The sequence below is a fragment of the Panthera onca genome, chromosome B3, assembly GCF_046562875.1.
Source record: "Panthera onca isolate mPanOnc1 chromosome B3, mPanOnc1 haplotype 2, whole genome shotgun sequence".
In the NCBI taxonomy this organism is placed as follows: Eukaryota; Metazoa; Chordata; class Mammalia; order Carnivora; family Felidae; genus Panthera; species Panthera onca.
This window is the reverse complement of record NC_138344.1, coordinates 147,581,385-147,608,818: the sequence shown is the minus strand read 5'-3', so window position 1 is coordinate 147,608,818 and position 27,434 is coordinate 147,581,385. Positions and strand designations below refer to the sequence as shown.

Here is a 27,434-nt window from a genome sequence, read left to right as displayed (position 1 = left end):
CATTCACAATTGCACCAAGAAGCATAAAATACCTAGGAATAAATCTAACCAAAGATGTAAAAGATCTGTATGCTGAAAACTATAGAAAGCTTATGCAGGTAATTGCAGAAGATATAAAGAAATGGAAAGACATTCCCTGCTCATGGATTGGAAGAATAAATATTGTCAAAATGTCAATACTACCCAAAGCTATCTACACATTCAATGCAATCCCAATCAAAATTGCACCAGCATTCTTCTCGAAACTAGAACAAGCAATCCTAAAATTCATATGGAACCACAAAAGGCCCCGAATAGCCAAAGTAATTTTGAAGAAGAAGACCAAAGCAGGAGGCATCACAATCCCAGACTTTAGCCTCTACTACAAAGCTGTCATCATCAAGACAGCATGGTATTGGCATAAAAACAGACACATAGACCAATGGAATAGAATAGAAACCCCAGAACTAGACCCACAAACGTATGGCCAACTCATCTTTGACAAAGCAGGAAAGAACATCCAATGGAAAAAAGACAGTCTCTTTAACAAATGGTGCTGGGAGAACTGGACAGCAACATGCAGAAGGTTGAAACTAGACCACTTTCTCACACCATTCACAAAAATAAACTCAAAATGGATAAAGGACCTGAATGTGAGACAGGAAACCATCAAAACCCTAGAGGAGAAAGCAGGAAAAGACCTCTCTGACCTCAGCCGTAGCAATCTCTTACTCGGCACATCCCCAAAGGCAAGGGAATTAAAAGCAAAAGTGAATTACTGGGACCTTATGAAGATAAAAAGCTTCTGCACAGCAAAGGAAACAACCAACAAAACTAAAAGGCAACCAACGGAATGGGAAAAGATATTCGCAAATGACACATCGGACAAAGGGCTAGTATCCAAAATCTATAAAGAGCTCATCAAACTCCACACCCGAAAAACAAATAACCCAGTGAAGAAATGGGCAGAAAACATGAATAGACACTTCTCTAAAGAAGACATCCGGATGGCCAACAGGCACATGAAAAGATGTTCAACGTCGCTCCTTATCAGGGAAATACAAATCAAAACCACACTCAGATACCACCTCACGCCAGTCAGAGTGGCCAAAATGAAGAAATCAGGAGACTATAGATGCTGGAGAGGATGTGGAGAAACAGGAACCCTCTTGCACTGTTGGTGGGAATGCAAATTGGTGCAGCCGCTCTGGAAAGCAGTGTGGAGGTTCCTCAGAAAATTAAAAATAGACCTACCCTATGACCCAGCAATAGCACTGCTAGGAATTTATCCAAGGGATACAGGAGTACTGATGCATAGGGGCACCTTTACCCCAATGTTTATAGTGGCACTCTCAACAATAGCCAAATTATGGAAAGAGCCTAAATGTCCATCAACTGATGAATGGATAAAGAAATTGTGGTTTATATACACAATGGAATACTACGTGGCAATGAGAAAGAATGAAATATGGCCTTTTGTAGCAACATGGATGGAACTGGAGAGTGTGATGCTAAGTGAAATAAGCCATACAGAGAAAGACAGATACCATATGGTTTCACTCTTATGTGGATCCTGAGAAACATAACAGAAACCCATGGGGGAGGGGAAGGGAAAAAAAAAAAAAGAAAGAGGTTAGAGTGGGAGAGAGCCAAAGCATAAGAGACTGTTAAAAACTGAGAACAAACTGAGGGTTGATGGGGGGTGGGAGGGAGGGCAGGGTGGGAGGGAGGGCAGGGTAGGTGATAGGTATTGAGGAGGGAACCTTTTGGGATGAGCACTGGGTGTTGTATGGAAACCAATTTGACAGTAAATTTCATATATTAAAAAAAAATGAGGAGAAGTGCAGGATACATAATGAACAAAAATAAATGAAAAATAAACCACCTGTGATTCTACACACGAGCGTGGAAATATATGCAATCAAATAACAAAATTATAGAAGTGAAAATTTCACAGAAAAAAGTATTTGGGATTAATATCAAAAAGGATGTAAAATAATTGTAGAGCGAAAATGACCAATGTTGATGAAAGACTTGTAAAACTGCACACGTGCCTGCAAATATACCTGTGCTCACCAATTAAAATTATTCATATTTTCACAGCACCATCCACACAAACTAATGTAGAAATGCGTCCCCAACCCTGTCGTTCACTTTTACAGAATCAAATCTAAGTCTGAATCTTGATATATATGTCAGAGGACATGCAAATAGTGCCCTCTCTGTAGCCCTCTGTAGGCCCTCTGCCGCCTGCAGCTGGGAGAGGAGCCCCAGCCCCAGGAGTCCCAGGTGTTCCCATTCTGTGATCAGGACAGAACACAGACACCTCACCATGGAGTTTGTGCTTGGCTGGATTTTCCTCGTTGCTCTTTTGAAAGGTAAGTCATGGTGAATTAGAGACACTGAGTATGTGAGTGGCTATGAGTGAGAACCAGTGCATGTGTGACAGTTTCCTGACCAAGATGTCTGGTGTCTGCAGGTGTCCAGTGTGACGTGAAGCTGGTGGAGTCTGGGGGAGACCTGGTGAAGCCTGGAGGGTCCCTGAGACTCACCGTTGTAGCCTCTGGATTCACCTTCAGTAGCAACAGCAAGGACTGAGTCTGCCAGGCTCCAGGGAAGGGGCTGCAGTGGGTCGCATATATTAGATATGACGGAAGGAGCACAAGCTATGCAGACTCCGTGAAGGGCCGATTCACCATCTCCAGAGACAACGCCAAGAACACGCTGTATCTGCAGATGAACAACCTCAAGACCGAGGACACAGCCACATATTACTGTGCAAGAGACACAGAGAGGGGACCCCAATGGAAGCCCAGACACAAACCTCCCTGCAGGAGGGGATCAGCACAACCAGGGGGGCACACACTATGCACAATTCTGGTTTGTGTTTCCAGAGGCAGGTGCAGATGGAGGTTACAGGCAGGTTTCCTGTCAGGGTCAGGGGCTTCCTCTCCACACAGCAGTTTCCCCAGGGAGGCTCTCTGGACACAGGATTCTGTGTTTACCTACTAACTCTCTGAATTAGCAACTGTGTTGTCATAGGAAAACTACACTAACGTGCACAAAAGACACAGTTCTTTGCATTGCTTACTCCTGTCCCTCAATATGAGTGAATTGCAGATATCCTGAGGCACAACAGCTGAACATTTACAGGGGTCCCAGATGCACTCCCAGTGCAGCCAGGACCACAGGATCCCACAGCTCCTCCTTATCCTCACCCAGCCATTGTCCCAATAAAACAACATGACACTTCCCACCTAGCTGTTGCTACTCAGGACTTTAAATGAGCTACAGCTTTATTCCATTCCTCTAAAGAAGAGATAATTCATCTCCATTTATTAGGATTCTCCCGAGGCACAGGGCCCAAAGCACATTGGTTTACATGATTGAATACATTGATAAGCCCCACCTTCCACTCTCACATGCTGGAGACCCAGGAAAACCAGAGGTGTAATTCTCATCTAATTCTGAACTACTCTCTAGTCTCACAACGTGGAAAGCTGATGATGTAACTCTCAGAACAAGGGCCAGAGGAGACCACTGTTCCAGTTCAAACAAGCACATGGGAAGTAAAAATGAGGGAATTCTTCCTCCCTCTGCATCAGATTTTCTTCAGAACCTTAACAGAGTGGGTGATGCCGAGGCAGACAGAAACCATGGATGGAAATGCCAGTGTCTTCTGGAATAGTTAACAGACATCCACAGAAACAGTGGGGAAACTGGGCACCCATGACGCAGTCAAGATGACACATAAAGGTAATCAAGACAAGTCAACCTTCTGTAAATGTGCAGTTCAAAGACTGAAGGTTTAAAAGTCCATGCCATCACTGGGGTGGAACCTGGTGGGCATAGCAGTGCTCCTGGGGAGAAGCAGCCCCGTGGCCCATAGGGAGTGCTATAGTTTGAGGATCCCTGAGTCACATCGGGTGAGACAGTTACCTTCTTGGAGTGCATTTTTATGGGGCAGGAGAGCTGACAGGCACCGTTGCACTGCCCTGGTCATTGGCATAGGAGCCTCTGCTGAGAGCAGCTAAATGGACGCTGCTTCTTGTTGTTCTTCACCATGAACTCCAAGCCCTAGTGTTCATGCAACTGCCCTTCTGGGATAACCAGCTCCAACCACAGCATAGCGAGATGCTCTCCCAGAGGATCAGGGAGATCACTGTCATACTGAGTTCATACAATCTGGTGTATTCAAACCCAGCTAGAGCTCCTGAGATAAAACATAAGAGCCCTGAGATGCCAGGAGGGCCAATGGTTTCGACACAGACAGGATGAAGGCAGGGTTGTGGAGTGTCCTGGGCGTACCATGATGACTTCCATATGCAAGATGGAACCCCGTGCACTGAAGAGGGCTGCTGCTATCATGGGAACTGCACTCACTCCATTATGCACTGTCAAGAAATCTTTGCAAAAATTCTGGAAAGGTGAAGATGTCTGCTAGACCATAAATCAAAAAAGCGGCCGATATGGACACTGCACAAGACCCTGGGGAATTCAACGCTGAACCTTGTTCCCACACAGACGAGCCGTGTGGAAGGCTGCAGTGTAGGATTGTCACACATCTCCCTCAGCTGCAAGAGCATGTTGGATTCCATCCATCTGAGATATCAGGGTTCTGGTGTTTGCGGCTGAATTCACATAGTAGCACAGGAACAACCGAGATTGGTCATGTGAGAACTGGTACCCCCTATGCTTCTGGAAAGCTCTGTCAGGACACCTACTGCACTGGCAGTGTGGCTCAGCTGAACTATGACTGTATCCCGGAGAAATGCAGTCACAGAGGGTCGGGTGACAATAACAGGAACTGCCACTGCCACACAGGCTGGGATCCTCCATGGTGCACAGAAAAGGCACTGGTGGGAGCACAGGCAGTGGACCCCTCCAACAAGAATGCGGCCAGTGAGGCAAAGTGATGAATCCCTGTTATATCTCAGAGCAGTATTTGGTCCCATTTAAGCCATAATAGCTGCATTCCTTGTGGTGTCGCCACAAATCTCAAATTATCAACCCCGAGAAAGTTAAGGGACTGATTGTTGCTGACGACAATCCATAATTAGCCTCCTGACTGCTGAACAACTATAGACAATCCAACTGGCACATGTGTGAAAATACAGTAATGAGGCTGCAGAGCTGACATCCACGTTTCGGGGGTCTGCAGGAGACACAGGGGTCCACAGGCACATCACGGCTCTGACACACATCTCTCATGGCTCACTGACCAGAACGCTGAAATAAAACTTAAACACTGCATGCTTGTGGCCTCTACGTATATATCTAAGCTTCCAAGAGCCCAAACTGAGCCCGAGATTATGTGCAGAGGACCTGAGTCAGCATCTGGGCCTTGAACTGAGGTATATGCTTCCAGAATTAAGAGACGTTCACACAAGCTCTTTCAGGGACAAATTCATGAGTTGTCTCCAAAACTGTGCTCTTGCACACTTAACATTTTCTCATTCTCCAGGTAATCTGTCTTCCCCCAGTCCCAATGTGGGTTCAGGATAATGGAGGGCTACCACCCACCCACACTGCCTGTTCCACACTGGGGTGTCTGTGGGCTGTGAGGGAAGGGGACTGGCATTAGGTTCCACCTAGCACAAGCTGTGCCTCCCTGGAGAGCAAATTTCAAATGTGGGAGACTGAGACCATGAGGTTTAAAGGAGCACCAAATAAAATGAATAAGAAAGGCAGGCACAAGTGCCTATGGATGACTCTGGCATCCAGTTGGAGCCCGATGAATGTGAATCCCTGCTCTCTTTCTCTTGCCTACTTTTCAGTGAGTTTAACCTTAGATAAGGATCTGCCTAGGATTCCCACTGGTTTTCTGAGAGCCTTCTCAAATAACCACACAGAGGTGAGCCTGTGAAAAGTTAGGGACTTCAGCCCCATGCATTCTCAAGTAATCAGGTACTTGCTACACTGTTTTCTGTGCCCTGATCACTGGGACTGTGGGAAGGAGGCCTGCCCTTCCCAAGGTCCTTGTGTACCCTTGCTTCTGGGCCCTGTGAGTCATAAATCCTGTGCCTCCATTTCCTTTGTTGGGGGTGCACGGAAACCCCACCTTGAGTCAGGAGGGCCCCATGCATCTCATGTATCCAAAGCCAGAGCTCAGATGCCTAGGGAGCTGCCTATCCACCCCCTGAGCAATGGCTCTTCCCTATTCCTTCAGCACGATACAGTCTACATGTTCTTAATTTTGTACAACAGCTGGGGTCCCCAACACATTTGTCCCCAGGGATGGGATTGGGGGCCTAGGTGGTGCCCTCCAACAATGTGTTAGCACTGAAAATGGCTCACTCGTTTCTCACCCCCACATCTCAGCTGCTCTGGGAAGGAGCTGGAGCTTGCCGGTGGTCTGTAGCTTTGCTTTGGGCTGATGCCAGGTGTTGCCAGAAACCCCCAACCTAAGTTACCAGTGCCATAAAAGGTCAGACTCCCTGCAGAGACCAACAATCAGGCACCGTCCTGGGGTTCCAGAGGTGTGTATTTCCTACTCATCTCCAAGTGAGATATTGCTGGACACCAAAGACCATATGCCTAGATTAGTGTCGAAGAAGACGCCAGCTGCTGGGTCCACTGTGTTGCAGCCAGTACCCTGGTGATGTGTTTGCTTAGCCATGCCTACCTAGTGACAGAGGCAACTCGACCAGGAGCATCATGTCTCCCTGGGCGGAGGACACAGCCAAGGCAACCTCCCCCTACTGGCTGTATTCTTCACTGCTGTTGACAATGGCTCCCTATTTGACAGGTGTTGAGGGGGACACTGCAGCGTGGGAGGCCTAATCACACGTGCCTGGGAAGAGTTAACTTCTATCCCAGGTCTTCACTACAACAACATATCCACGGACCAGTGTGAAAGAGAGAAATGGTGACAGGCACTACACCATCATGAAAATGCAAGGTTTCCTGGAATCATTTGTCCAAAGGGAGGGAGACAAGGATATTGATTGGCTCTAGTGGATCTTCACAATTGGCTCCAAGCTGTTGCTTTAAGCGCTTGACATACTACAGCTGTCTGGATTGGTCCAAGTGCCCCTGATTCATAAATCACTGAAAAGCTCAAGGTATCAATGGCCTGTTTACTTAGAGACAACCTACGGAGCTTCCAGTCTTTTCACTGTATCAAAAGGCTCTGACAATCACCCCAAGGCACATGGCAAGAGACACACACCAAGGAAAAAGGGGAAGGCTCTGAGGAAGATGCTCCCTAGGGCCCCAGAGTCCACAAAGGTAGGAAGAAAGAAGCTCTGATTCTCCGGACTTGGATTTTTATGGCACGACACCATAGGCCCACTGGGAGAGGTCAAGGCCAGGTGATGCAATCCAACTCTAAGATAGAATGGGGACAATTCAATGGGTGTGGGATTTGGGTTTTGTTTTGTTTTGTTTCCCTTATGTCATGTGCCCATGAGCCCTTGTCCATTTCCACCTGGAGGAGAGGCACTTGACAACAGAATCTAAGGAGTTCTTCTTGAAGGTCCACTCTGACCTTAAGCCTTGTGTCAATACAATTCATGGAAATACCAGCTTTAGTGTAGCAGGCATTAGCATGCATGCCATAGTCAGATGTGAAAAGGAGAATTTTCAAGAAGCCCAAGACTTCTTTGCTGCAAATGGTGATGGGATCACCACCTCCATAGATAGGAGCCCACAGGAGGGTCCCAGCAGTGCCCCATTCAAGGGGTGGAACTTCAACCCAGATCTGTTGCTCTAGAGATGATGCATACACTTCTCTTTATGCACAGCTCTGAGAAGAGGGGTCCTAGTGACTTAATCCCAGGACAGCCTGAACACAAGTCAGAAACTTTGATCAGACACTTTGGGATCTTCAAGAGAATGTTGTTCCTACCCTTTGGGTGGGTGCCATCACTTCTCTGGACATGAAAGTCCTAGTAGTGGGGATCTGGGATCCCAGTGGGTGGGGAGATGCCAAGGCCGCAGCCTAGGGACCCAGAGGTTTGTGGAGTATGTCCTTCCTCCTGGGACAACTGCCTGTATACTTCTGTAATTACCGTGTAGGACACAGACACAGACAACACTTTATTTCTCTCATTGACCCTGAAGCCAAGGTACAGTGCTTCCCAGAAACCCCTCCAAATAAAAGTGTGGTGCCCTTTAGCTTACTAGGTATAAAGGGAGGGATAGTAGAAGGGTCTCAACATCCCTTTGATGTCACTATTGGAAGAATCTTTACTGAATCCCTTTTAGCAATGGTGGCCCCTTTGACCGTGCATTGTCTTGTTAATGATGTGGATGCCCTCACATGCCATCAAGGCCAGTGGGAACAAACCCAGTGCCTGGCTTTCCTGGGGGGAACTACATATCAGGAGTCTGTAGGACTGCAAATTGCACCCCCCTACATCCAATTAAGACAGTATATGCACATCAATATTGTGCGCAATAGAGGACTGAGTAATTGCACCCCATAATTCAAGATTTGCTGAAGGAGGGGGGACATTAAACACACCATTTCTCCTTTCAGTCTGCCCACTTGACGGGCATTAAAGCCCCTCCTAACAGGTGGTGCTTTACAGTTGACCACTGAAATGTAAATTCCCAGCTGTCCATAAGATGCCTCACATTCCCAAGACTGTCTAGGCAGTTGAGGGTATCTCAAGGGCCACAGGGGAGACTCTGTCATGACTGAGCTAGCCAGTATGTCCCATTCAGCATCGATGACCAAGGAGTCCCAGCCACAGTCTGCTCTCAACCTGTACATCTCTACCCTGCTGCCTTGGGAATTCCTAACAGTCCAAAGAGTGCCAAGATGTTAGGCTGACCAGCTCATGTAGAGCCTGTCATGAGTTCCCACTGGTCTGGGCAATTGAGGGTCACTGTCACTGGTCAATTATCATGCATTCCTGAAAGTTTTTGAGACATGGGAGGCCTGCAGTCCTTCAGCAGCTATAAGGTGGGTTTTGTCACCTGACTGAGCTACTCCAGATTTTCGGTCTAGTCTCATATGACTTGTGCTGTTAGGCAGCCTTACCTGGAAGTGGCTGAGCTATGCCACTTGATGCACAGGTAGTCTGAGTGCCAATGAAACATTTTGGGATCTGAAAAGTGTTTGTGCCATGGGGGTTATGCTGGAGCACCTTGTGACCACCTGGCACCAGATTGCCTTGCTATGTCACCAAGAGAGAGAACCTAGCACCATGACTGTCTTCATACAAAGGGAAGTATTCTCTCCCAATACTTCACCTGAGCAAAGGACCATCCTGAAGCTTCCATCAAAGTTGTGGTCCCAATCAATGCAGTGGAAGGAAAGGCAGAGTGACATTGTCGTTCTGGTTGTGGATACCACACCCTTCCATTTGTCCATCCACATGGTGCATTCACCTGCTTGCATTGGCAGGAAATAACACTACTTTGGGGGCTTACTTGCTATCCTGATGTCAAAACAATTGACAATCAGACTGATTATTTACTGTAGATGGGACTTGGAAAACTGCTGTAAGGGTCTGTGTCTGACCTGCTGAGATAACTACACAGGTGAATGGGGCAGATACAGTCTGAAGACAGACAGTCATAGAGGTTCAGAGGGAGAGCAGGAAATGTAGTCAGTCTTTTAATAGTGGGGGAAAGGGTAGGCTCCATTTTAAAAAGTTTTTTTTTTTTTCCTGACAGGAAAGAGCCGGAAAATGAAACTAGGTGGAAATGCAGTTTTTTGATCCATGACCTACTATGTGATGCCATGTGTTCCGGAGCCTGGGAATTGGCTCTGGGAATCCTTACCTATGGTCGTTGTGGGGATGGCCATCCAGGATCTTGACGATGGCATTTTCTGGAACTATTTTGTGCAGCTGGCATGAATCCAGAAGAATCTTTCCCTAATTCTGATGGCAGTGTAGTCGGTTAGCAGTTCGTCATAAGGTCCTTCTCAGCGAGGTGGCACTGGGTGCTCTCTGAAGACCTGATGAGCGTCCCATATTCTGTAGAAAGGGTTGCATGGCTAGGCAGCGGCAGAGGCCATGTTCCTATTGTCTATGGATGATATAACCCAAGTGCACCTGTTACTTCTTGGACATGGCTATGCATGGCATCAACTTGGTCATATGAGTTATCATAAAGTTCACTCAATCAGGGAAGAAAGGGTTAAGGACTCCTTTATAAAATACTGTTGCAAGGGGGGTCAGTCCCTGCCTGCTATTTGGAGCATTCCAAATCTCATTAAGGGCCAAGGACAATGATTCTGGATGTTCCAGGCCAGTCCAGGTGGATTTTTCCTGAAGGAATTTGGTGTCTAGTTTTTCATGTTCCATATCTGTTCCCCTAATCCACATATCCTTATCGTCCTCTTCTGTGATGATGAAGGATGATGTGGGGTATGAAATTCTAATTATCACCCCCAAGTCTTTGCAAGTACGTAGTTTGTCTATGTGCTGAAGTGAGTTCCTTGGTCTGGCTAAATCCGTAATGGAATGGCGAATCCAGGAACCATTTCAGGCATTCCATTCTTCACCACAGTCGTGGCAATGGCATGTCCAGTCAGACAGCATCAGTCCATCCACCAAACAAGCAGCCATTAACCAAACAGGAAGCCAATTTGTCAAATCCATCTGGAGAGCCCCAGGGGGCAGGGAGGGGCTACCCGCCCATAGACTTCCTTCTAGCTCTACAAATATTTGCTTGCCCCTTTTCTAGTATGGTGTAGTCCCCCTTGCCTTCTTTGTTCTCTGTGACTTTGGTTTTATATCAAATCAACCATTCTCAAGTGAATGTCATATTTATCTTTCATGTTTTCTTTGAAGGCATTTAGGTTCAAGTGTTCTTCTTAATCCTTCATCCATTTTAAGATTTTTTTGTGTCGACGTATATGTATGAAGCAAGATTATGGCCAAATGTTATTATTTTGCATGGATATATCAATACTATTTTTTACTTTTTGCTTTGTTTTTGAGGGAGAGTGACAGATCATGAGTAGGGAGGCACAGAGATAGAGGCAGAAACAGAATCCAGGCCCTGAGCTGTCAGCAGGAGCCTGATGTGAGGCTCGAACCCACAAACCGAGAGATCATGACCTGAGTGGAAGTGGGATGCTTAACTTACCGAGCCACACAGGTGCCCCTAGTCAACACCATGTTTAAGAGACACTATCTTCCCCCCACTGTGCATTGTTGGAAATCTCGTGCAGGATTTGCTCACTGCATCTGCAAACTTCTACTTCTGGGCTCCGTAATGACCTCCACTGGTCTAAATGTCTCATTTGATGCAAGCAGCACACTGTTGTGGTTAATGTACCTCTGCAATATCTTTAGAAAGAGAGAAGTGTGATGTCTCCAGGTTCTCTCGACGTCATGATTGTTTTGTTGCTTCCATGTGTTGTGTGCTTTCATATGAATTGTATATTTTTCAGATTCCTTAAAAAACTCATTGGCATTTTTATTGACATAACAAGATAAACATGAAAATACCATAAAAATATAAAGCAGACAGAAAATAGAGACTATCACAAATACAGAAAACAAAGCAATTACATAAAAATTTGTATTTGGAAAAGTATGTAAAATTTGAAACAAATAGGTAGCCAGGGGAAATAGGGAAGACTCAAACAAATGCCATCAGAATTGAAAATGGAGACAAAACTGAAATAAAGACATGAAAAGGATCATTAAAGAAAAACTTAGGTATTTATAGGCCAACAATTAGATCACCAGGAACAAATTACACATTTTATGCCATAAGGTAGGCCACCAAGACTGTATCATGGAAAAATACAAAATGAACAAAAGAAAAATTAATAAGATTTCTCTATCTAAAACCTCACCCTCCAAAAAATCTGCCTAGGAGTCCATGGCTTTATTAAAACTTCTACTAAGTATTTAAAGAGGAATTAATGCTAATATTTCTCAAACTATTACAGAACACTGATAAAAAAAACAGTACTCCCAAATGAAATTTGTGAGGACAGCATTGTTTTCACACCAAAACCAAAGAAAGACACCACCAGAAGGGAAACTACAGGTCACTATCTCAAATGAACATACATGCAAAATTCCTTCACAAAATCTGAGCATACTGAATTCAACAGAACATTGAGAGGATCATACAACATAATCCAGTGTGATTCATCCAGGGATGCAAGGATCCTTTAACATACACAGATGCATAAATGTGATGTCCTCCATTAACAGAGGGAATGACTGAATCAAAGCCATCATTAATTGATTCAAAAAAAACATTAGACAAAAATCAACACATGTTCATCATTTAAAAAGAACCCAATTAAAAAGGGACCAAAGGAAATTACCTCCACATGATCATGGCCACTATGAAAAGCCCACACCTGACAGCATATTGAACGGTAAAATGCTGAAGGCTTTCCTGTCAAATCAGGAGCCAGGTAATGATGGTCACCCCTAACATAAGTATTCCCCATGATAACGTGAAGAATACATATGCCACCTCAAACTATGTCATCTTGTCACACTGCTTATTTAGGTGAAAGTCACTTGAGAAAGAGTCCAAGTACACTCAGACTCTCCATCGTCCCTTGACAGCAGGATATAAATCTCCCTCCCGTGTACCAAGAGGGAAGAACCATCGTTAGCACCAGAATAAGGAACACAGGGACAAGAAGGCCATGCAAACAAACCTACTTACTTGGTGACTAACATAATACCCCAAACTTAACTCTTGCCAAATCCAATGTTTTGTTGTCTGAAAGACACAAGTGCCACCTGCTTTGTCCTTTCTCTGGGTGTCATGTCATTAGGAAGGCCATGCACTTACAAAATGAAATTTATTCTCTCCTGTAGATAGGTCTTATGTCAATTGAATCCTTACACTGGCTAAATCCCAGAAGAAAAGAAGGGAAAAGCTTTCTTCTCCTACCACTGGAAGACGTAACCAGAAAAAAATAGGGAATAAAAAAAATAAAAGACATTTAAATCAGTAAGGAGGAAGGAAAATTACTTGTTTGCAGGTGACATTGATCTTAAACATAACAAAACCCTAGAGATACCACAAAAAAATATTAGAACCAGTTTTTCTAAATGAGGAAAAGAGCAGGATGCAAAATGAACAAAGAAAATAAATAAAAATAAACGACCTGTGATTCTACACACCAGCATGAAAATACATGCAAAATAAATAACAAAATTATACAAGTGAAAATGGCAGAATAAAGTATTTTGGGTTAAACTTCAAAAAGTATGTCAAATACTTGTAGAGTGAAAATGATCTATGTTGATGAAAGACCTGTAAAAATGCACACAGGACTGCAAATACACCTGTACTCACTGAATACAATTATTCAAATTGTCACAGCACCATCTACACAAACTAAACTACAAGTGCGTCCCTAACCCTGTTGTTCACTTTTAAAGAATCAAATCTAAGACTGGAGCTTGATATATATGTTGGATCACATGCAAATGGGGTCCTCTCTATGGTGATAAAACCAGCCCATCCCAGACTCTGCAGCTGGGAGAGGAGCCCCAGCCCCCGGAGTGCCAGGTGTTCCCATTCTCTGATCAGGACAGAACAGACACCTCACCATGGACTTTGTGCTTGGCTGGGTGTTTCTGGTTGCTCTTTTAAAACGTAATTCCTGGTGAACGAGAGATGCTGAGTATGTGAGTGGATATGAGTGAGACCAGTGGATGTGTGACAGTTTCCTGACCAAGATGTCTGGTGTCTGCAGGTGTCCAGGGTGACGTGAAGCTGACAGAGTCTGGACGAGACCTGGTGCAGCCTGGGGGGTCCCTGAGACTCTCCTGTGTAGCCTCTGGATTCACCTTCAGTAGATATGGAATGAGCTGGGTTCGCCAGGCTCCAGGAAAGGGGTGTAGTGGCTCACATATATTTATGATGATGGAAGTAGCACGTACTACACAGACTCAGTAAAGGGCCGACTTCCCATCTCCAGAGACAACTCCAAGAACACGCTCTATCTGCAAATGAACAACCTGCAGGCCGAGGACAAGGCCACATATTACTGTGCAAGAGACAGGGTGAGGGGACCTCGCTGGGAGCCCAGACACAAACCTCCCTGCAGGAGGCGATCAGCACCACCGGGGGGCGCACACTATGCACAATTCTGCTTTGTGTTGCCAGGAGCAGGTGAAGATGGAGGTTACAGGCAGGTTTCCTCTCAGGGTCTGGGGCTTCCTGTCCACACAGCAGTTTCTCCAGGGAGCCTCTCTGGACACAGGACTCTGTGTTTACCTATTACCTGTGTGAATTAGATCATTGTTTTCCTAGGAAAACTACCCTAACATGCACAAAGACACAGTTGTTTGCATTCCTTACTCCTGTCCCTCAACATGAGTGAATTACAGATTTCCTGAGGCACAATAGCTGAACATTTACATGAGTCCCAGATGCACTCCCTGTGCAGCCAGGACCACAAGCTCCCACAGCTCCCCATTATCTTCACCCAGCCCGTGTCCCAATCAAACAATGTGACACTTCCCTCCTGGCACTTTGCTACTCAGGACTTTAAATGAGCGACAGCTTTATTCAATTCCTCTAAACAAGCGATAAATCATCTGCATGTATTAGTCAGGATTCCCTCCAGCAACAGAACCCAAAGCACATTGGTTTCCATGACAAAATATGTTGAGAAGTCCCATGATCTACTGTCACAAGTTGGGGAGCCAGGAAAACCTGTGGTATAATTCTCGCCTGATTCTGAACTAGTGTGTAGTCTCAGAACCTGCAGAGCCTATGATGTAACTCTAAGAACAAGGGCAGGAGGAGACCAATGTTCCAGTTCAACCAAGCACATGGGAAGTAAAAATGAGGGAATTCTTCCTCCCTCTGCATTGGATTCTACTCAGAACTATGATGGAATGGGTGATACCCAGGCAGAAAGAAACCATGGTTGTAAATGCCAATCTCTTCTGGAAACTCATAACAGACATACACAGAAACAGTCGTGAATCTGGACACCCATGACGCAGTCAAGATGACACATAAACGTAATCATGACAAGTCAGCCTGCTGTAAATGTCGAGTTCAAAAACTGAAGATTTAGAACTCCATGCCATCACTGGGGTGGACCCTGGTGGTATAGCAGTGCTCCTGTGGAGAAGGAGCCCCGAGGTCCATAGGGACGGCTGCGGTTTGAGGATCCCCTGGGTCATATCGGGTGAGACAGTTACCTTCTTGGAGTGCATTTGGGAGACAGGGCATTGCCCCTCATGGGGCAGGAGAGCTGACAGGCACCATTGCACTGCCCTGGTCATTAGCATAGGAGCCTCTGCTGAGAGAAGCTAACTGAATGCTGCCTTCTTGTTCTTCCTCACCATGAACTCCAAGCTCCTAGTGTTCATGCAACTGCCCTTCTGGGATAACCAGCTCCAACCACATCACAGCAACACACTGTCCCAGAGGATCAGTGGGGTCCCTGTCACATTGAGTTCATACAATTTGGTATACTCACACCCAGCTAGAGCTCCTGAGATAAAACAGAAGAGCCCTGAGCTGCCAGGTGTGCCAATGGATTGGACAAAGGCAGGGTGAAGGCCAGGTTCTGAAGGAAGCCTGGGACCCATGAGTACAGATTGTTCTATGTGAGGGCTTCCTGAACAGTGGTGGCTGGAAACTCCAACTGCAGGGACTAGAGAAGGAGCTGATGCCAATATTTCCTCCCACCAATTATCATGGACAGAATTCAGTGAGCAGCACAACACCCCCCAGTAGTTACTGAGCCACTGACACCAAGACATACCCACCTTTCCTTCCTCAGGTGCTTCCTTACTAGGGAAAGAGTGCCTACAACCCAGACCACCATTGCACCCCTCCCTCCAAAGACCACCATATACCCCCACAGGCACCAAGTCTACTGACCATAGAGTGAGGCATAGCTTCACCTCTAGGGGAAATAGGAATTAGCCTCTTTTAATAAGGAGACCAAACTCACCTAGTTAAAACTCACACTATGGACAAAGTTGAAAAACTCTCCCCTGGAGGCAAGGAGAACTCTGTAGAGGACTGACCTGAGGGACAGAGCAGCCAATACATGACAGCACAGTGCACACAACACATGCAAGAAATGCTTCCAGAATGTCAGGTTGTCAACAGTATGTAAACATTTCTCAAAAAAGACACTACTCTAGAAGCAGAAAACATAACAGGATTTTACTAAAACACTTAAGAAAGCGGAGAGGGGCACCTGGGTGGCTCAGTCGGTTTAGCGGCCGACTTCGGCTCAGGTCATGATCTCGCGGTCCGTGAGTTCGAGCCCCGCGTCGGGCTCTGTGCTAACAGCTCAGAGCCTGGAGCCTGTTTCAGATTCTGTGTCTCCCTCTCTCTGACCCTCCCCCATTCATGCTCGGTCTCTCTGTGTCTCAAAAATAAAAATAAAACTTTAAAAAAAAAAGAAAGCGGAGACATGGACATACAGAGTGATGGAGGAATTCATGCCAAAAGAAAAAGCCATAAAGGACATTGCCAGGGATATAATTAAAACACATATAAATAATAAGCCTCAAACAGAATTTAATACCTATCATAAGGAAACTGAACTTTTAAGAACTATCATAAGGATACTAGCTATGCTTGAGAAAGCCTAGAAGACATGAGGATACCCTGACTACAGATGGAAAAGACCTAAAACCCAGTCAGGATGAAATTTTTAAAATGCTATAACCGAGACGTGAACCTGATTGGATATAATGAACTCAAGGCAGAAAGAAGCAGATGAATGAGTAAGTGACATGGAAGATAAAATTTTGTGAGAAATGAAACAGGAAAGAAGAGGAAAATTAAAATATTGCATCACAAACGTATACTTAGGGAATCAGCAACTCCATAAAGTGTAATAAAATTATTTTCAAAGGAGTCCCAGAAGAAGAAGACAGGGAGAAAAAAGGGGAGAAGTTTTGTCTGAGCGCATTGGAGTGGAAAATTTCCACTAAATGGTGAAGGAAGACTACGTCCACATCTATGAGTCACAGAGAACTCCCATTAAAATTAAAAAAAAAAAAGCAGGCCGACTCTGAGACATAACAAAGTAAAATTCACAAAATACACATATTTAAAAAAAAAAACACTATAAGCATGAAGACAGAAGAGTTTGCTAACGAATACAGGAAGATGAATAAAGATTATGGCAGAAGTGTCCACAGAAACCTGCAGGAAAGAAGGGAGTGGCATAATATCCTCAAATGTTCAATTGAAAATTAGGCAGTCAATGGGGGAGGAGACAAGATGGCGGAAACAATGTGGAAGATTTTTGTGTGTCTCGCGTCCATGAAATACAGCCAGACCAACACTAAACCATCCTACACACCTAGAAAACTGATTGAGGATTAACACAACAATCTGCACAACCTGAACCACAGAATTCAACAGTACGTGGCGTGGAGAGGGGACCTTGGGGAGCACGAAGCTGCAGGAAGGGAGGTGCTTTTGCAAGCGGAGAGACGACGGAGACTGGGGAGTGGGGGAGAATAAAGGAAAAGCACCCCTCCCCAAAAGCAGCTGGAGAGAAAGTGGAAAATTGGAAACAGCCACAGGGACTCAACTAAAAAGGGAGAAAGGAGAAAGGAGAGTATGTAAATTCCACTAAGACTGTAAACAAGGGGAGTGCAAAGGCTGCAACTCCACAGCTCGATACCTGGAGGTGCTCTGGTGGGAAGGGAGAATCCCAGGAACAGAGTGGGGTCCGGGATGTTCTCAGGCCACACGGGGAGAGGCAGTTGCACTGCTGGAAGGACATTTGGAGGAGACTGCCAAGGCCATCTGGTCCCAGCAGACCCCGGAAAACGGCCACATTCGCTGGTGCTGGAACAAGGTCGTTTAGGGTGAAGCCTGGTGCCAGACGTGTGTTGTGATTTTCCATAATCCATGAAACGCTGCTGCTACACTCTCTCGCGAACTCTTTCTGGGGCGGGCTGGCACCTGGCCAAAGTCTCGGGGCACCGACAACAACAGGGTCCAGCAAGCATTCCCAGGTGCTGCTGATATTCGGCCATTGCTCATTGGGCCATTGCTTGGTGAGACCCTCCCACAGAGGGGCAGAACAGGTCAAAGCTGCGGTCCTTTGGATGTAAGGGTCCGGGGAAAACAGCCGCGCGTCTGTGACAAAACTTGGGAGAGAGGTGCGGCCTCGGGCCTGGTCACGGAGAGTGAAGGAGCAGGGAGTGGACAAGGGCTGAAGACAGTGGATGGGTGCGCAATTGCTGATCCAGGAGAACAGACTGGGTAGCTGGGTGGTGCCATTTTCACCTCTCCCGGCATGTGCATTCGCACCTACAACCACCACAACAATCCACCCCAGGAGCCTAAAAGCGCCATCTAGTGGAGAGCGGAGCCATTACACTGAGCCCCACCCAACTGGGCCAACAGGGCTCTTCAGGAACACAAGTCTCACTGCCGCTTACTCATGGACTATAAAGAGCTAAATAGACTGACATCTGGGGGATAAGGAAGTAATTTCAGTCCTACATCAATCTGTTAGCCAGTACATCTAGTCAATTTTCTTTCTTTTTTTTTCTTTTTCTGTTTTAAACTTCTTTTCTTTTTCTTCAATGCAGAAACAGAAAAAATTATTTTTATTATCAATTATTATTAAAACTATTTTTCTTTAATTTTTATTACTATATTTTTTACATTTCTGTATTTTTTTTCAAATTCTATTTTACTTCCATCATTTTATTTTACTCTACCTCAGTGTATTCCCGTTTTCAAATTTCCGGTTTTCTTTTTATTTTTTCTTTCTTTTTTTTCTCTTCTTCGTTTCTGTAGTTTTTCTTGAATGCAGAATGAGAAAAACTTCATTTTACTTTCAATTTCTATTAATAATATTTTTCTTTAATTTTTTTACTATATTGATTGCTTTTATGTAAATTTTTTCAAATTCTATTTTACTTCCATCATTTTATTTTAGTCTACTATGGTGTATTCACTTCCTGAATTTTCAAATGATTTCCTTTTTTTCCTTTTTGTATCTTTTTTCTCTTTTTTGTATCTTTTTTCTCTTTTTTGTTTCCTCTCTTTTTTCTAGAATACAGAAAAAGAAAAAAATCACATTTTTAATTTTTATTAAAAATATTGTTCTTTATTTTTTCTACTATATTCTTTACTTTTCTCTATATTTTTTCAAACTCTATTTTACTCCCATCCTCTCATTTTAGTCTACTTCAGTGTATTCATTTTTTCAAATTCTCAAATTATTTCCTTTTTTTCTCCCCCTCCCATTTTTTTCTCTAATCTGTCAATCCACTTTCCACACCTAGAACAAAACATACCTAGGATATAGCATATTCCATTCAATTTGTGTGTGTGTGATTAATTTTTAATTTTAATATTTCTGTAATTTTATCTTTTAATTTCAATTTTGTGACCTCATTAATTCCTTTTCTCCCTTCAAAATGACAAAACGAAGGAATTCACCCCAAAAGAAAGACCACAAAGAAACGACAGCCAGGGATTTAACCAACACAGATATAAGCAAGATGTCTGAACCAGAATTTAGAACCACAATAATAAGAATACTAGCTGCAGTCAAAAATAGATTAGAATCCTTTTCTGCAGAGATAAAAGAAGTAAAAAATAGCCAGAATGAAATTTAAAATGCTATAACTGAGCTGCAATCACAGATGGATGCAGCGTTGGCACGGATGGATGAGGCAGAACAGAGAATCAGTGTTATAGAGGACAACCTTATAAAGAATAATGAAGCAGAAAAAAAGAGGGAGATTAAGGCAAAAGAGCAAGATTTAAGAATTACAGAAATCAGTGACTCATTAAAAAGGAACAACATGAGAATCATATGGGTCCCAGAAGTGGAAGAGAGAAATAGGGGTGGAAGGGTTATGTGAGCAAATCATAACAGAAATCTTTCCTAACCTGGGCAAAGACACAGACATCAAAATCCAGGAAGCACGGAGGACTCCCATTAGATTCAACCAAAACCGACCATCAACAAGGCACATCATAATCAAATTGACCAAGTACTCAGGCAAGGAGAGAATCATAAAACCAACAGGGAAACAAAGTCCATAACTTACAAGGGAAGACAGATCAGGTTAGCCGACCTATCCACAGAAACTTGGCAGGCCACAAAGGAGTGGCGGGATGTATTCAGTGTGCTAAATCAGAAAACTATGCAGCCAAGAATTCTGTATCCAGCAAGGATGTCATTCAAAATAGAAGGTGAGATAAAAAGATTCCCATACAAACAAAAATTAAATGAGTTTGTGACCACTAAACCAGCCCTGCAAGAAATTTTAAGGGGGAATCTCTGAGGGGAGAAAAGATGAAAATATATCTGTATAAATAAATAAATAAATAAATAAATAAATAAATAAATAAATAAATAAATACCAAAATCAACAAATGTAGAAAGACCAAAGAACACCACCATAAACTCCAACTCTACAAGCATCATAATAGCAATAAACTCATATCTTTCAGTACTCGCTCTAAACGTCAATGGATTCGACGCCCCAATCAAAAGACATAGGGTAACAGAATGGAGAAGAAAACAAGATCCATCTATATGCTTTTTACAAGAGACCCACTTTAGACCTAAAGACGCCTCCAGATTGAAAATAAGGGGATGGAGAACCATCTATCATGCTAATGTTCAACAAAAGAAAGCCAGAGTAGCCATATTGATATTAGACAATCTAGACTTTAATATAAAGACTGCATCAAGAGATGCAGAATGGCATTATATCATTCATAATCAAAGGGTCTATCCACCAAGAAGACCTAACAATTGTAACCATTTATGCGCCAATTGTGAGAGCACCCAAATATAGAAATCAATTAATCACAAACATAAAGACACTCATCGATAAGAATCCCATAATAGTAGGAGACTTCAATACCCCATTCACAACAATGAACAGATCACCTGATCAAAAAATCAACAAGAAAACAATGGCTTTTAATGACACACTGGACCAGAAGGACTTAACAAATATATTCAGAACATTTCATCCTAAACCAACAGAATATGCCTCTTCTCCAGTGCACATAGAACTTTCTCCAGAAAAGATCATATACTGGGACACACATCAGCCCTAAGTAAGTACAAAAAGATCGAGATCATACCATGCATATTTTCAGACCACAATGCCATGAACTCAGAATCAACCACAAGAAAAAATTTGGAAAGGTAACAAATAATTAGAGACTGGAGAACCTACTAAAGAATGAATGGGCTAACCAAGCCGTTAAAGAAGAAAATAAAAAGTATATGGAAGTCAATGAAAATGATAACACCACAACGCAAACCTCTAGGATGCAGCAAAGGCGGTCATAAGAGGAAAGTATATAGCAATTCAGGCCTTCCTAAAGAAGGGACAAAGATCTCAGATACACAACCTAACCTTATGACTAAAGAGCTGGAAAAGGAACAGCAAATAAAACCCAAAACCAGAAGAAAGCAGGAAATACTAAAGATTAGAGCAGAAATTTGTGCTATCGAAACCAAAACACAGTAGAACACATCAATGAAACTAAAAGCTGGTTCTTTGAAAGAATTAACAAAATTGATAAACCACTATCCAGTTTTATCAAAAAGAAAAAGGAAAGGACCCAAATAAATAAAATCAAGAATGACAGAGGAGAGATCACAACCAACACAACAGAAATAAAAACAGTAATAAGAGAATGTTATGAGCAATTATATGCCAATAAAATGGGCAATCTGGAAGAAATGGACAAATTCCAAGAAACATATACACTACCAAAACTGAAACAGGAAGAAATAGAAAATTTGGACCGACCCTTAACTGGTAAGGAAATCGAATTAGTAATCAAAAATCTGCCAAAAGACAACAGTCCAGGACCAGATGGCTTTCCAGGGGAATTCTACCAAACATTTAAGGAAGAGTTAACACCTATTCTCTTGAAACTGTTCCCAAAAAATAGAAATGGAAGGAAAACTTCCAAACTCTTTCTATGAAGCCAGCATTACCTCGATTCCAAAAACAGACACAGACAACACTTAAAAAGAGAACTATACACCAATTTCCCTGATGAACATGGATGCAAAAATCCTCAACAAGATATTATCCAACCAGAAACAATAATACATTAAAAAATTATTCACCACGACCAAGTGGGATTTATACCTGGGATGCAGGGATGGCTCAACATCTGTAAAACAATTAATGTGATTCATCATATCAATAAAAGAAAGGACAGGAACCATATGATCCTCTCCATAGATGCAGAGAAAGCATTTGACAAAATACAACATCCTTTCTTGATAAAAACCCTCAAGAAAGTAGAGATAGAAGGACCATACCTCGAGATCATAAAAGCCATCTATGAACGACCCAATGCTAATATCATCCTCAATGGGGAAAAAACTGAGAGCTTTCTCCCTAAGGTCAGGAACAAGACAGGGATGTCCACTCTCGCCACTTTTATTCAACATAGTATTGGAAGTCTTAGCCTCTGCAGTCAGACAACACAAAGAAATAAAAGGCATCCAAATTGGCCGGGAGATGGTCAAACTTTCACTCTTCACAGATGACATGATACTCTATATGGAAAACCCAAAAGACCCCACCAAAAACTGCTAGAATTGATTCATGAATTCAGCAAAGTGGCAGGATATGAAATAAACGCAGAGATATCAGTTGCATTCCTATACACCAACAATGAAGCAACAGAAAGAGAAATCAAGGAATCTATCCCATTTACAGTAGCACCAAAACCATAAAATACCCAGGAATAAATCTAACCAAAGAGGTGAAAAATCTTTACACTGAAAACTATAGAAAGCTTATGAAAGAAATGGAAGAAGACAAAATATGGAAAAAGATTCCATGCTCCTGAATAGGAAGAACAAATATTGTTAAAATGCTGATAGTACCCAAAGCAATCTACATATTCAATGCAATCCCGATCAAAGTGACACCAGAATTCTTCACAGAGCTAGAAAAAATAATCCTAAAATTTGTATGGAACCAGAAAAGCAGCCGAATAGCCAAAGAAATCTTGAAAAAGAAAACCAAAGCAGGAGGCATCACAATCCCAGACTTCAAGCTATACTTCAAAGCTGTAATCATCAAGACAGTATGGTACTGGCACAAGAACAGACACTCAGGGGCATCTGAGTGGATCAGTCTGTTAAGCATCTGACTTTGACTCAGGTCATGATCTGGCAGTTCGTGAGTTAGAGTCCCACATCAGGCTGTGTGCTGACAGCTCAGAGCCTGAAGCCTGCTTGGAATTCTGTGTCTTCCTCTCTCTCTGACACTCCCTCACTCATGCTCTGTCTCTGTCTCTGAAAAGTAATAAATAAATGCCAAAAAAATTTAAAAAAATACAAGAACAGACACTCAGATCAATGGAACAGAATACAAAATCCAGAAATGGACCTACAAATATATGGCCAACAAATCTTTCACAAAGCAGGAAAGACTATCCAATGGAATAAAGACAGTGTCTTCAGCAAGTGGTGCTGGGAAAACTGGACAGCGACATGCAGAAGAACGAACCTGGACCACTTGCTTACACCATACACAAAAATAAACTCAAAATGGATGAAAGACCTCAATGTAAGTCAGGAAGCCAACAAAATCCTCGAGCAGAAAGCAGGCAAAAATATCTTTGATCTTGGCCACACCAACTTCCTACTCAACACGTCCCCAGAGGCAAGGGAAACAAAACCAAAATGAACTACTGGGACCTCATCAAAATCAAAAGTTTCTGCATAGTGGAGGCAACAATCAGCAAAACTAAAATTCAACTGACAGAATGGGAGAAGATATTTGCAAATGACATCTCAGATAAAGAGTTAGTATCCAAAATCTATAAAGAATTTATCAAACTCAACACCCAAAACACAATCCAGTGATGAAATGGGAAAAAGACATGAATAGACACTTCTCCAAAGAAGACATCCTGATGGCCAACCGACACATGAAAAAATGCTCCACATCACTCATCATCACGGAAATGCCAATCAAAACCCTAATGAGATACCACCTGACACCTGTCAGAATGGCTACATTAACAACTCAGGCAACAACAGACGTTGACGAGGATGCAGAGAGAGGATCTCTTTTGCATTTTTGGGGGCAATGCAAGTTGGTGCAGCCACTCTGGAAAACTGTATGGAGATTCCTCAAAAAACTAAAAATAGAACTCCCCTATGACCCAGCAATTGCACCACTAGGCATTTATCCACAGGACACAGGTGTTCAGTTTCAAAGGGACACATGCACCCCCATGTTTATAGCAGCACTATCAACAATAGCCAAAGTATGGAAAGAGCCAAATGTCCATTGATGGATGAATGGATAAAGAAGAAGTGGTAACTATACACAATGGAGTACTACTCGGCAATCAAAAGAGTGAAATCTTGCCATTTACAACTATGTGGATGGAACTACAGGGTATTATGCTAAGTGAAATGAGTCAGTCAAAGAAAGACAAAAATAATATGAGTTCACTCATATGAGGACTTTAAGAGACAAAACGGATGAACATAAGGGAAGGGAAACCAAAATTATATGAAAATATGGAGGGGACAGAGCATAAGAGACTCATAAATATGGAGAACAAACAGGGCTACTGGAGAGGTTGTGGGAGGGGGGATGGTCTAAACTGGTAAGGGTCACTAAGGAATCTACTCCTGAAATCATTGTTGCGCTATATGCTAACTAATTTGGATGTTAATTTTTAAAACTAAAAGTAAATACTAATTAATAATTTTAAAAATTGAAATATTTTAAGAGAAAATAATGTGTGATCATGCTGTTGAGGTAAATATTTCTTAAAGATTATGCCGAAGCCTCCATTAATATAGGTAAAAATCCAAAACTGAAAAAAAAAAAGAATTCTTCATATTGTCACACCGCCATCCACACAAACTAATGTAGAAGTGCGTCCCTAACCCTGTCATTCACTTTTACAAAATCAAATCTAAGTCTGGAGCTTGATATATATGCCAGAGGACATGCAAATGGGGCCCTCTCTGTGCTGATAAAACCAACCCAGCCCGACCGTGCAGCTGGGAGACGAGCCCCAGCCCCAGGAGTCCCAGGTGTTCCCATTCTGTGATCAGCACAGAACACACACACCTCACCATGGAGTTTGTGCTGGGCTGGGTGTTCCTGGTTGCTCTTTTAAAAGGTAATTCATGGTGAACGAGGGACACTGAGTCTGTGAATGGATATGAGCGAAACAGTGAATGTGTGACAGTTTCCTGACCAACATGTCTTGTGTCTGCAGGTGTCCAGTGTGACGTGCAGCTGGTGGAGTCTGGGGGAGACCTGGTGCAGCCTGGGGGGTCCATGAGACTCACCTGTGTGGCCTCTGGATTCACCTTCAGTAGCTATGCAATGAGCTGGGTCCGCCAGGCTCCAGGGAAGGGGCTGCAGTGGGTCGCAGCAATTGGTAGTACAGGTAGCACATACTACGCAGACTCCGTGAAGGGCCGATTCACCATCTCCAGAGACAACGCCAAGAACACGCTGTATCTGCAGATGAACAACCTCAAGACCGAGGACACGGCCACATATTACTGTGCGAGAGACACAGTGAGGGGACATCACTGCGAGCCCAGACACAAACCTCCCTGAAGGAGGGGATCAGCACCACCAGGGGGCGCACACTATGCACAATTCTCCTTTGTGTTCCCAGGCGCAGGTGCACATGGAGGTTACAGGCAGTTTTCCTGTCAGGGTCTGGGGCTTCCTCTCCACACAGAAGTTTCCCCAGGGAGCCTCCCTGGTTATATGATTCTGTGTTTACCTATTAACTCTCCGAATTAGCAACTGGGTTGTCATAGGGAAACTAGACGAACATGCACAAAGACACAGTTGTTTGCACTTGCTTACTCCGGTCCCTCAACATGAGTGAATTACAGATTTCCTGAGGCACAACAGCTGAACATTTACAGGAGTCCCAGATGCGCTCCCTGTGCAGCCAGGACCACAGGATCCCACAGCTCCTCCTTATCCTCACCCAGCCCTTGTCCCAGTCAAACAACGTGACACTTTCTTCATAGCCCTTTGCTACTCAGGACATTAATTGAGTTACAGCTTTATTCAATTACTCTAAAGGAGAGACAACCAATCTCCATGTATTAGGCAAGATTCCCCCGAGGAACAGAACCCAAAAGTCATTGGTTTCCATAACTAAATATGTTGAGAAGTCCCATGATCTACTGTCACAAGCTGAAGACCCAGGAAAACCAGTGATGTAATTCTTGTCTGATTCTGACTAGTGTCTAGTCTCAGAACGTGGAGAGCTGATGATGTAACTCTCAGAAAAAGGGCCAGAGGAGACCAATATTCCAGTTCAAACAAGCACATGGGAAGTAAAAATGAGGGAATTCGTCCTCCATCTGCATCAGATTCTATTCACAAACTTAATGGAATGGGTGGTGCGCAGGCAGAAAGAAACCATGGATGGAAATGCCAATCTCTTCTGGAACACATCACAGACATCCACAGAAACAGTGGTGAATCTGGGCACCCATGACACAGTCAAGATAACCTATAAAGTTAATCATGACAAGTCAACCTCCTGTAAACGTGGAGCTCAAAGACTGAAGATTTAAAAGTCGATCCCATCATTGGGGTGGAGTCTGGTGGGCACAGCAGTGCTCCTGTGGAGGAGGGCAGAGGCTCATAAGGGGAACTGTGGTCTGAGTATCCCCTGGGTCGCATGGGGAGAGACAATTCCCTTCGTGGAGTGCATTTGGGAGACGGGGCATTGCCTCTCATAGGACAGGAGAGCTGACAGGCACCATTAAAGTTCCCTGATCATTAGCAGAGGAGCCTCTTCTAAGAGCAGCTAGCTGGACGCTGCCTTCTGGTTGTTCTTCACCATGTACTCCAAGCCCCTAGTGTTCATGCAACTGCCCATCTGGGGTAAACCAGCCACAGGCACAGCACATCAAGACCCTCTCCCAGAGGATCACTGGGGTCCCTGTCATATTGAGTTCACACAATTTGGAGTTTTCAAACCCAGCTACAGCTCCTGAGATAAAACATACGAGCCCTGTGCCACCAGATGGCCCAATGGCTTGGACGTAGACAGGGTGAAAGTAATTCTGATGGAAGCCTGGGACCCAAAAGTGTTCTCTCTGTGTGAGGGCTTCCTGAACAGGGGAGGCTGGGAACTCCAACTCCAGGGACTAGAGAGGGAGCTGATGCCAATACTTCCTCCCACCAATCAGCATGGACAGATTTCACTCAGCAGCACAGCATCCCCAGTGCAAGCTGAGCCACTAACACCAAGCTCCACCTACACCATCCCCTATGAAGTGCTTGCTTACTAGGAAAGAGTGCCTGGAAACCAGACCACCACTGCACCCCTTCCTCCAAAGACCACCGTAAACCCCCACACGCACCAAGTCAGCTGATCATACAGTGAAGCATATCCTCACCTCTAGGGGAGATAGGAATTAGCCTCTTTTAACAAGCAGACCAAACTCACCTAGTTGAAACTCACAACACTGGGCACAAAGTCCAACACTCCCCACTGGAGGCAAGGAGAATATCTGCAGAGGAGTGTCCTGAGGGACA

The 27,434-nt window shown here is 43.8% G+C and overlaps 1 gene segment (V, D, J or C); it reads left to right on the top strand.

Moving 5' to 3' along the window:
• The first annotated feature begins 2,222 nt into the window (after positions 1-2,222).
• LOC132675544 (immunoglobulin heavy variable 3-43-like) overlaps positions 2,223-27,434 on the top strand; it is a 91,472-nt gene continuing 66,260 nt past the window's right edge. The window contains 1 exon segment of the V gene segment in view: positions 2,223-2,357. Coding sequence covers positions 2,312-2,357 — 46 coding nt within the window.